This window comes from Boleophthalmus pectinirostris, unplaced genomic scaffold (genome assembly GCF_026225935.1).
Source record: "Boleophthalmus pectinirostris isolate CB_2022bp ecotype Guang Dong unplaced genomic scaffold, ASM2622593v1 HiC_scaffold_6, whole genome shotgun sequence".
In the NCBI taxonomy this organism is placed as follows: Eukaryota; Metazoa; Chordata; class Actinopteri; order Gobiiformes; family Gobiidae; genus Boleophthalmus; species Boleophthalmus pectinirostris.
The window spans coordinates 29169347-29181874 of NW_026571447.1; the positions used below are offsets into that span (position 1 = coordinate 29169347).

The following is a 12528-nucleotide window of genomic DNA, read 5'->3' on the forward strand; positions in this document are numbered from 1 at the left end:
TGAATATTTTAGAATGAGTCACAAATGTCGACGTTTTGTGCATTTCTTTGTTGTACCGGATATTTAACTATCAACACCTTGCCACGCTTTTTTTTTTTTTCCAATTTTTTGTACATTTTGAACTGCCGGTATTTTATTCCGCAAACATATTTTGATCTGTCGACTGATATCGAGGCACTTCGTATTTAGTTTTCTTCAGTAGTATGGAATTTTTTTCAATATCCGATCGCTCCTATTGGGGGAAGTCGGTGATGTTTCTGTGGTGCAAGTAACGTAATTGAACTTTGATCTAGAGCTACCTGAATTCTTGTTGTTGGTTTAATATGAGTCATTATAGACAATATGAATTCAGATCTTGCATGGTGGCATCATTTTGACATATAGGCATTCATTGGTTGCATCCGCACTTATTTCCTGCTTGTAGTATTCGATTTCCTTAGGTTTAAGTTTTACATTCTGGCCTACTCACCTGATGTGACCTCGCAGTTATTAACACACAAGGACTGGGTGATCATTCAAAACGAAAATGGTCTCTAAGAAGTTCGATTTACAGGAAAGGATTCGGAAAATAAGATGTCGTTATTTTGGAGCGAGGGGTGCGTAGGCGATGAGGGGAGGGCAGCGTCTGTACTCTATACCCTGCACCCTGTTTCACACAACAGGAAGAGCTAGAGAAAGCATGTACCATCAAGACGAGGCACGGATCGATGTTTAGTTCAGATTTAGTTGTAAAGCTTCTGCAGCTTCTAAAGATTTTGAATAAGTGATGAGAATCGAAGAAATGGAAGCCACAAAACGCATTCCGCCTCACCTCCAGCTTACTGTGCCAGTGCCAATTAAAATTGGAAAGGTAGGCTACGTTTAGACTTTTGGAAATACCAACCATGACAGCTGTGGTAACAAATTACTGAATCATTTTCAAAATATTTTTTGTATTCGGTATGGCATTGAGGGAGTGGTTCCTTGTTTGTTATCATGATCACGATTTGTGCAGCTTGGGCACAAACACATCCACTATAACAGATCTTTTATGATTTTTCATCCATAAGTAACTCCTTAACTTGGTAATTATGAGTTCACATCTTGTTTAGTGATACACAAAAACAATTAAAACATTTGAGAACAACAACACCCTTTCTTCTCAATGATAACTTTGGTCCAACTGTGCTGACAGATTACTGAAAACTTCAAAACTCTTTTGTGTTCACATGTGTAGATGTGACGTACAAAGACATCTGAAGTAGTTCCTTATTTGTGACATTTTGACAGTGGGCAGATTGGGCAATGAAATATCTAATATAATTTACCTTGAATCAATCCTCCGTGAATCACTTTGTTATGACTACATCTTAATTAGCCTTGGGTTCAAGTATACTGAGCCATGAAGCAGGCTTAGTAATCACTTATGCAGGGTTATATTAGGTTATGTTAGGGTTAGGATATTGATTTAAGTACCGTAGTGACTAAATCTGAATCATTCTTAATAAACTCTTTGTTATATTATGAATTAAGTCTTTGTTCATGATTTATTAAAGTGTAGTTATTGTAAAGCGTTAGCAGTAACTCTTGTAATCGTACTCACCGGCTCACGTCTTGTTTAGTTGGTTTTGTGTATCTCTAAACAAATAATACATGGCATAGGTAGGGCTGCTTTTTAACATTTGACAATTATTTGACTATTTCCTGTCAATGATAACTTTAATCCACATTTTACTGCCAGATTACCGAACTATTTAATTGTCTTGCATTTTCACATGGGTGTAGCATTTTTATTTGGGCATTTGCATTAGATGGGCACCGGCGTCATATAACAGGTTAATTTAACAATAGAGGGTGGGGGGAGCCTCATGCTGGCACGCAATGTGTATGCTTAATAGGGCGTGTTCGGAGCAGGTTATTCAACTGGATGTACCAGTGGTTGTGCAAAACCCTCGGGCCCGCTCAGTCAAGGGCTGTTGGATGGCCAGGGGGCTGCCGGTTGCTATGGGAGGGACGTGGAGGGGGGCGCAGAGGAGGGAGTTGTTTGTGGAAAATCAGGTGTGTGACTGGAGCAGGTAGAATAGTGTAGGCAGCGAGAGGTGAGCCGAGTGCACAGGGAGTAGCTGTCACGATCTTAAAATTGAAATTTCGATACTGAGGAATAGACTCGATACTCAATACCGATAATGGTAAAAAACACACACTCATTTAGACAATTGAATGTAATTTTTATCTTTAAATTGTAGTCTTATATCTGTGTAATCCCTCAGTTGACCAGGTAGGTTCCATAGCAGTCCACAGCCGTATACTAGTTTATGTGGTCTTATACTTGTTTTGATTAGGGATGTAACAATAACTGAAATATTGAGATATCGTATTGTTAAAAGTCTCACAATAATATCGTGGGCCATCATAATATATCGAGTTTCTTTGCTTAAATGTATTGTTATGGTGCAGCAACAGCTAAAAAACAGACAGAACTACATAGACCAGACATGTCAGACAAATTTGGCCCGCGTTTTAATTATATTTGGCCCGGGAGATCATACCAAATAAGTATTAGAACTGGCCCTTTGGCTATAGAAACATTAGTTATTAAAAGTTTTGTTATTATTTTATATTATACTTTTCTGAGTTCAATGTGTAAGCAAAACTATCATTAAACATTTATTTTAATAAAAAAAAAAGGTTTAATATTACATATCTCAAAAGAAGAGAAAACATGCAGATGTTGTTGAAAATTTTCAATAAATATTTAGTTTGGGCCATGACTTAGGGCCAAAATTAAAAACTGGGTCTTTGTGAATTTGAGTTTGACACCCCTGACATAGACTATGATCCTTTTCTCTGTTTTAGTCCAATCTACATGATAAAACAACTGTTATTATGCGTTTTTAAATCTTAGTTATTTGGATTATGGCAGAAAAGTAGCATATTCTGTCAGCTTCCGTACCGTGAGATGCATATCGTGCAAATATCGTATTGAGAGATGTAGATATCGTTACATCCCTAGTTTTGATACAGCTAATTCTAACTATTCTTGCTCAAATGAGTATCTCATTTCAACAATAGTTTTGATTTGTGTCTAATTTTTGATACTTCTGACAGCCATAATAGCAAGTCCAGTCCAGTCCAAAAACAAAGTTGTTGGGTTGAGTTGCAGTATTAATTGCAACTGAATCAAAACTGCAAAGACTGTAATGTTTAAAGTGCCATAATTTACTCCACAAAAAACAAATTTCTGCATTTATATCTGTACAAAAATGTGAACTTTAAACAGAATCCTATTAACAAAACGTAAATCGCAACTCTAATCACAACGCTTGTCAGAAGAATTGCAATTTGATATCTCAAATCGTCCAGGCTTATCGTCGCCCGTTTACAGTTCATTGTTTCATCATGCCATAAAAAGGGTTCCCTAATAGCAGTAATTAGCATCTTGATATAGATTTGACTTCCCTAGTTCTGAAACAATGGCATGAATCATAAAACGTTGTCAGTGTAATTGTTTTAAACAGTCTAAACTTAAAATCTAAACTGTAAACTCTAAATTTTGATAATTTAAGAGGTTTTTTGTTTGCAAATCTTAATCTCTCATGACAATATAAAGACTGACAAAAAGATCCAATGACAATGGGCATAGATTCCCAGTGCTCTTATCTGTCCCTGTCCACACTAAAATCAGCTCATTAACACGAACATGATAATAATATAAAATCTAACATATCAAATGATTCGCTGCTTGTTTGTAGAAAGCGTTGGCGTGGTCTTGAACTGTCAGAGCTAGACCACACGGAAATACTGAAGGAAATACAGATTCTGCAATGTGATGGGGGGCAAGAGACACATTTTCCTTTTGATAATGTTGTACTTTGCCATGAAATATACCAAAGACTCATTAATGCCAGCATTTAACAATATTCATTTTAGCTGCCCCCCTCTGTATGGAACAATATTGGCCAAATGCTGACATCGACTGAAAACCAGCAATTATTTTTATCTTATCAATTATGTTCAAGCTTTTTGTCATAGCAACACATATCTTGATTACATCCATGGGTAATAATCAACATATATAAAGCAATCAAACAAACAAACAAGGCAGCGCTTTTTGATTTGTGTATTAAAAGCCAACTCTAATTAAATAAGGAGCTCCTATAGAACAATTTATTATTAGCTTTGTTTGTTTGGAATCACAATTGCTGGGTCTTATTTCCAGTCAGTCTCGCTAAGAAAAGAAAGGTTACTGTCATTGACGGTTTTATGAGACAAGTCTGTTATCATTCTCCTTCATAAAGGGAGCAGTCTTATATGACGTCTTCTTGGCAAGAAATAGAAATCTTATCTGGATTCTTTTATCTTCCTCATTCTTTCTCCCTTCTCTCCTCCTCTCTTTACTCTTCTGCAACGTCTCGTGTCTTCCGCAAAAGCTTTCTCCCTCCAGTGTCTCTCCTCCATTAGAGTCTCTGCACAGTATTTTAAATCAGACGGCTAAAAGGATTCCCCAGGACTCAACCCACTGCCCTGAACTTACAACACACACACTGTACGTTGCATAATCCTCCGGTCTCATGGCCAGGTTTTATTTGTCTTGTCTGTATCTCGAATGTAAAACAGCTTTGGTAGAAGAGGCTCACTGGAAGATAATTCAAGCTCTTCAGTAGAACAGTTTGTATACAGTGATTCTCAAACTGTCAAATGTAGTGTTAATGAAACTGGGAAATCTATAAAACAATTTGGAGATATGCGAAATTAGATCGTCTATAATAAACACAATTTCAAAAGGCTCCAAAGAAATTAAATTGCAGCATTATTCAAATGTTTCAGCTTTTTATAGGCACCATTTTGAACACTGTCCACAATTCAAAAGAAAAAATATTTAGTTTTGAGTTGTCTTAATGTATTGCATTTTTGGATAACCCCCAAAAATATTAATACAAATTTTTCTCAATATTGTGCATCTCAAGTGGAAATTGTGATTCTTTTGAGGGTCTCTTTAGACTTGCACATTTTTACCCTAATTTACTCCACAAACAACTGATTTCTACATTTAGAGCTGTACAAAAATGTGATGTTTAAACAGAATCCTATTATCAAAACATAAATCGTAACTCTAATCACAACGCTTGTCAGAATAATTGCAATTTGATATTTTTCTCAAAATTTTCAGCCTTATTGTTGTCTCTTTACAATCAATGTAGCTTCATCACGCCATAAAATGCATTCCCTAAGAGTAGTAATTAGTAGGGATGTAACAATAACCGAAATATCGTGATATCGTATCGTCAAATTACTCACAATAATATCATTTATTATCCATCATTATCCATTGCAGTGTAGACTACAGGAAGAAATAACAGTTCTAAGCACTTTTAAGTCTTAGTTCTTTGAATTAAGTCAAGGCTTTTATTATTGTTATTGTTGTATGGTTGGATATTGTTCCTCCCCACAATATCGTGAGCTTTCCCATGATATCACAATAAATATCATATCGTAAGTACCATGAGACGTGGATATCGTTAGACCTCTAGTAATTAGTAGGCCTAGTTTGGTGTGTGGCATTTTTGGTATCATCTGGTTCACCCAGTTTAGTCATGATTTAGTCCAACTTTAGGTCTAGTTTAGTTTTCTTGTCTTGAAACTTTGTGGTAAAAGTTGGAGAACCTTCTTTGTTTCTATTTCCTAGAAAGTCAAAATCCACAATGTCGCCTTTTGTCCTGCAGGTGGCGATGTCTCCAGGAGAGGACGGCTTAATTGGGATACCCTTCCCGGAGCACAGCAATGAGCTCTTGTCCCACCTCAACAACCAGAGACGCACCGGACTGCTCTGCGACCTCACCCTGACCTCTCATGGGGCGCGTTACCCCACCCACCGCTCCGTCATGGCGGCCGTCAGTGTCTACTTTCGGCATTTGTTTGGGACAGAGGCGGGTGGAGGGGAGGGCGGGGGGTTCACTGTGTGTCAGTTGGACTGTGTTGCACCTGACGCCCTGGATGCCTTGTTGGAGTTTGCGTACACAGCCACCCTCACCATCCCCAGCTCTGGAATGAGAGATGTGCTGCGCGGGGCTCAGCTTTTGGGGATCCAGTGTGTAGCAGACGCCTGTAGGGACATTCTAGGAGAGACGGAGGAAACTGAAATGCCCCCAGAGGAGTATAAAGTCCAGCAAACTACTCCCAAGAAGACACTACAAAGTGAGTACGTAGAGAAGGTATCCAGAAGAAAAACAGACAAAAACAAAGTGAAGAAAATTGGCTCAAATCATACCTCTATTTTCACCCCTCCTTCGCCCGTGTCCCATCCATCCCCTGCGTCTGACAGCCTCCGCTCGCTCCCTTCTACTCAGCCTCCCAGCCCAGAAAAAGAAGAGTTTCACCAGAAGTTTGGCCTAAACGGTGACCACAGACCTGTCCAGGAACACGAGCCCGCAATGAATGGGGGGTTAGCTCACTGGTTTCAGGATCGCTCACACAGCCGCCCCTCCTCTGTCCCGCGCTCCATCGACAAGCTTTCTGAAGAAGACGACATAGAAGGCTTAGTGGAGGATGGGGTCTTGACGAAAAATACCCCTGTGCCCTTATCAGTCAGTCAGCGAGAGGCCATGGCAGCAGCAGCAGTGGCAGGAGTGGTCAGGAAGAGGAAGTCCCAGACACCTCAGCAGTGTCCCGTGTGCAACAAGATCATCCACGGAGCGGGAAAACTGCCCCGGCACATGCGCACGCACACAGGAGAGAAGCCTTTTCAGTGCACGGCCTGTGGGGTCCGCTTCACAAGGTACAGAAATTTACTTATTATACTTGAGCATTGGATTTATATATATTATGTTTGTTATAATATATTTGCTTATATATTATAATTGACTAAAATCTGACCAACACTAACACTAACCTGATATTCTAGTGCAGAGGTCAATTGTTTGTTTCATAAAGCCTTATTTGAAAACTTTAGAGATAACAACACAAAATGTGACAAAACACCACGCTTAAAGGTTTGCGGTTAATTAAACATCATAATTTGGGAAAAATAATCAAGCTCTGCATTTTCCGCACTATAGGGCGCACTCTTAAGCCTCCATCAAAAAACGACTGCGCACCCCGCAATCCAGAGCGCCCTATACACGAATCCACTCAGGTGTCCCAGTACGACTTCAGTAAATTACAAAGCCGCACCACCCGCAGCGCACGCAAACACGCACAGAGCAGACAGCGGCCGCGCAGCAAAAAACACCTGCAGCCACACTTATCACTCCACGTGGACGTGGAATGGAACAGAGGAACGAACTGAAAAGCGAGTGCAATGTGCCACTTCTAGACACAATTGAACAACTGAGTCACTGCGAACAAGCAGAACAATCCAGCGGTCCCAGACAGCACCCTCCCTATGCGGCACAATTGAACCAACCCGAGAGTCACTGTAAACGTGCCAAACAAAGTTCGGCTGACCCATCTAACTGTTGTGTTTCATTTTAAGTCCGGTGCAGTTTATTTGTGAAAAAAGTTTGAAAATAGACCATTCTATGACAGTGCACCTTATAATCCAGAGCACCCGATAGTGCGGAAAATACGGTACTGTTGGGACGATTTTGACAGCCATTGGTCACTCTGGATTCTAAATCAGAATTGGTTGTGAAAAAAAAACAAAAAAACATATCAGTTGATCTCTGCTTTGAATCAATAGTCTCATTTATCAAAATATTTCTGCAGTGCATTATTGCGACAGGCCTGTATTGTCTTCTCACATTTTCTGCTTGGTTTGTAGAAATGACAAGCTGAAGATCCACATGAGGAAGCACACAGGAGAGCGGCCGTACCCTTGCCCACACTGCTCCGCCCGCTTCCTGCACTCGTATGACCTGAAGAACCACCTGTCTCTGCACAGCGGGGCCCGGCCTTTCGAGTGCCCACTCTGCCACAAAGCCTTTGCCCGAGAAGACCACCTGCAGCGACACAGAAAGGGCCACAGCTGTCTGGAGGTACGCACACGGCGCCCCCGACGCGGCCCCGATCCTGTAGATGACCCCAACCAGGATGGGAAAGAGTCCATCTCTGTCCAGTCTATGCAGGGACACTCTTCGGGATTCCTAGCACTTCGAGAGAGCGTGAAAAGTGAGAATAGCTCGGCTGCTGGTCCTCCTTCACTCCAAATGTTCCACGAGGACAGTGAAAGAGAAAGAGAGCGTACAATGGCGCTGCAGGCTCTGGCTCAGCTTGCACCCCTCCGGCTCGCAACCCACCCCGCCCTGTTCCTCCGCAGTCTGGAGCTCCACAGCAGACAGGCCGAGGAGTCAGGGAGGGCCCACGCTATAGCCTCACACCGGGGGGTCTGGGGGGACCACCTGGATGAAGATGTAGCAGATGAAGACGCCGAGGAAGAATGAAGTGTGCGTGTGCGCATTTGTGGTAAAATATCCACGCTAAAAAAATCTCACTCAGGTGGTTGGACTTGTAACGTGCTGCTTCTAAAAGTCATGCTTTAAAAAGATGTAAAAAGAGAAATATGGAAAACGGGTTTATTGTCGATTTTAAATGTTTGTCTTCTGGCTTTTTCTTTCCTATCCTGTTTGTCGGTTTATTTTATGTATATTGAGTTTATTTTTAAAGTACGTGAGTGAAGAATGTATATTTACTGGGATCATTTTTACTATGCAATATAATCAGTTGAGTTTCATTATAGGAGAATATCATTTATGGTACAGATGTAGTTATGCAACCTTGATTCAGGTGCGTTTTCACACCACTACCATCCTCTGGTGCTGACAAGTGGAAATGCAGTTAAATTAATGAAACTTACATCGTTAGCAATAAAGTCCTTTTTGTCTTTCTGGTTGGAGACAAAGATCTTGATTTGGTGTTGAACCAAAGATTTAAGTTTAACTTCTCAAGTCTCTAAAGCAACAGAAGAGGAGAAGTAGTAGCCAAAGTTGGGTCATTCCAGCTGTGAAAGCCATGTGAGAAAGAATTAGCTTCCATTTTATGTTTCAGGGCCAAAGGCTCTGTCGAATGCCTGACCGAAAATGACAAAGTCTAGGTCAACAAAATGAAGAGAAATTGTAGCGCTCTCCTCCTTTTGTGATCAACCAGTCCCTTTTACTGTATTTATTTTTTATTTATTGTTATTTATTGCTTTAGTTCTGGTCTAATCCTGGGCAGGACACAGTGAACACATCACTGCCTTGGCTGGCCTTTGTTAAAACTTATCACCAACATTTTGCCCCTTTTTAATTTTGGTACCAAATTACAATTCTTTCTCCAAATGCATTCTTTGCACATTAAGTTCAGCTTTAGCACATTCCACTCAGCAGGTAACGCTGTCCTCCTGCTTTCCTCTTATTGCATCTGTTGTACTGTATCATATTTATTAAGGGGCCATTGCTGATGTCTCTCCTTAATGACCAAAAAACTAGGGCTGTAGTCGACTAAAGAAATTCATAGTCGATTAAAGACGTGTCCTTTTAGTTGACTAAAAGGGGGAGTGGCAAAAACTCTCAAAACAGCAATGCATCTCTATGTATCTGACTCAAATACTGCAATCACACCTGCACGGGAGGTCACGCAAAAACAACTATTTATACAAAAAAAAAAAAAGTACTAGGCAAAAATGCACTTACATGAAGACAGATTAAACTTGTGAATCATGAGTTTAATCTGATTTATTACATACAAATCTTCGGGTTAATTCACTCACTAACTTGTCCTATCTGCTGTTGTACCATAGAAATACTTATAATCTAAATAAAATGATTAATCGACTACTCAGAATTTTGCTTGACTAAGACTCCATCAAATGATTAATCGACTAAACGACCAAAGGACTACAGCCAAAACAAAAACATCACTTCATATTATCATTACATTATTACATATTAATTATTACATTGTTATGCAATAGCTTGGGAAGATTGTAACCTTTTTCTCTCCTTGTCCTTGTGTATAACAGGTTTAGTCTTGTCTTGCTTTGTTCACCTTCTGCTTATTTGCACTATGAGATTGGAGCTTTCTGCCTTTCATAGTATATTTTATTAACTTGGTACCATTTAAGACTGTGAGTTTAAAGAGAACTTAATATAAAACGCTGTCCACATTTTAGTACAGAGAGAAAAAAAACTATGTATATTCCAATACAAATGCCTTAGATTTTTTGTTGTGCTGTAACTATACTCAGGAAACCTTGAGCATTGCACTAAAAGAGTAAAGTAGAAGAAATTGTTGGTGCTGTCGGACAATAGACACTTTGTGCACAAATAAGGCTGAGAGAAAACTGATGTTTAACATAAAGTAAAAGAGAAGCAAGTGGGGCTTGACAATAAATTAATTTGATTTACTAGTCACCAGGGTTACTTTTCTAACTATCCCCAGTTTCATTAGCTGTAGCTGCGATGCTTTGGTGTATAATTTGTAATACACGTTTGTTGTATGCTACAGAGTAATGTTAAAGGTGCACTATGGAACTTTCCTGGTGGGGGATCTGGCACCTGCTTGTCTCCATGGAGATATTATTTCTTTGCCTCGAAGGTTTACAGCAAGGGTGTCCAAACTCTAGCCCCGGGGTCAAACCAATTTTTATTAAACTTCAGGCCTCCTGCTGAATTGGCATAAATGATCATAGGCAGCACATTTTTACTGCAAATTCAAGTATTTTTTTTATCACTGTAACCTCTGTACCACTGGAACATTGTATTTCATTGTAATACAGACCTAAATGAGGCCTGGAATTAGTGTTAAAGGTGTGGCTCTGTAAAATGCAGCTATGCGAAACTCTTTCTGTATTGATCACCAGTCCACTGTCCTCTATAAAAAAGTGTTTCTATATCCAGCCTTCTATGAAAAAAGTTTGGACACCCCTGATTTACATTTACAGTATGAAATTTAGCTTGTCTGTTTTCATGGAGATAAGCTGGTCAGGTCAGATCTCCAAAATGCAACTTTAAACCATGGATAGGGATCAAATCTAACTAAAAATATGGCTTAAATTATCATAGAAATTAAGTCAAACATGAAATTGAACTGACCAAAAAGCGCTTAATAGTGGGACCAAATGTTGCTTAAATCTTCCACCTTTTGGCTTGTTGGATTGTGTTATTGTCGAGCCCTGTTAGTGCGGATACTGGCCTTATGGAACCTGTCTTACTGGTATGGCAGTAGTGGGTCCTCTGCATGAATGCTTTGTTATGAATGAGACGGTAACTAAAGGTGATGCCAGCTGTGAAGTGCGTGTCTTTCTATGTGAACTGTTCTTTTCTTGGCTTTGGTGAAGGGACAGGAGTCGGCTCTGCATAGACTCCACTATCAGGGATGCTATTTTTGTTTTTTAGTCTTTAGTGGGCCTTCTCAGAGATGTCAAGTTCACATCATTTGTTTCAATAATTGTAAAGAAAATAAAGATATGTAAGCGTACTCTGTCATGTCTTTATTGAAATTATTTATAGCAGTCACAAAATAAAAGTGGATTTGACCATTATTGAGCATTAATGAGGTTATTTTATTGTTGACTGAGTGATCGTGTCTCTGTGAACAATTAGAATTACTCAAGTTTTAAACAATGAAAAACATAATTGAAGCAGCAATAAAAGGATCCATAAGTCGCCTATTTGGACATTAAATGTAGCCCATTTCCTTTTCAAGATTCAATTAAACTAGCAATATTGGAATAAAATAGTCTGGCGAACTGAATATTGCAGGCCTACATGCAAATCGTGACAAGGCGACCCAAAAAAAAAAAAGGTTTATAGCATCATATTTTACTAAAACACCAATACGAAAATTTCAGGAATGTTTACGAATAGTTATTGTTGTTTAAATAGTTTATATTTTTTCCACAGCCTGAAGTATGTTGTTCGTATTGATTAATAAAGGTATAGTCTATGCTTATGTTATAGAAATAAAGAAATGTTTTGCCTATTTAATTTCCATTTAATTTCTAGAATGGTCATTTAAGGGCAATGTTTTCCAACCGGAGATATGGGGCCCCCTGGTGGTAGTTACAATTATTTCAGATTTAAAAGGTGAAATTGCCTTGCAGTTTTGTGAATGTTTTTTGCTGTACATTTTACATGATTAATAATATCTCTGTAGGATAATTTTTGCATAAATATTAGTCAAACTATAAAATAGAAAAGTTATAAATGGTAATACTAGAAAACACAATATAAGGGGTACTTAATAAGAATCTGAAACAACACATGAGGGCGTCCTTTAACAATGGACGCTTGCTGTACAGTTATCCTTAGAATACTGACACCTACCTTTGTAAGTGGACTAAAAGAGAGCACCTGGGATAAGTGGAGAGGTGGAGATGTGGAGGGGATCTTGGCTTCACTCTGATCTGTCGCATCACCTCATGGCCACAGGTGGGTCTCCCTGCGCAAACTCCGGAAAAAAAAAGTTCCTCACAAAACACCGGCCTAGGCTACATCTATTAACTTAACATGTGTCAGTGAGTAGTTATTGCAGTTCTTTTGCCTAGAGGATGTAAACTTATGTATAACATTTGGTGAAATGAAGAGACAGTGTGTAACATGTCAGTGCATAGAGTCAAGTCATATTTATCTC

At 39.3% G+C, this 12528-nt stretch overlaps 1 protein-coding gene across 5 annotated transcripts in view; it reads left to right on the forward strand.

Annotated features, from left to right (window-relative positions):
- zbtb7b (zinc finger and BTB domain containing 7B) overlaps positions 1-11373 on the forward strand; it is a 30275-nt gene extending 18902 nt beyond the window's left edge. For 4 of the 5 annotated variants that reach the window (XM_055163467.1, XM_055163470.1, XM_055163468.1 and 1 more), the window contains 2 exons: positions 5703-6754; positions 7739-11373. In XM_055163467.1, coding sequence (XP_055019442.1) covers positions 5703-6754; positions 7739-8357 — 1671 coding nt within the window. In that variant the 3' untranslated portion in view covers positions 8358-11373. Of the gene's footprint in view, positions 1-694; positions 851-5702; positions 6755-7738 lie in introns of those variants that run through there. The other variant, XM_055163469.1, reaches the window with a different exon arrangement.
- Positions 11374-12528: the final 1155 nt, after the last annotated feature.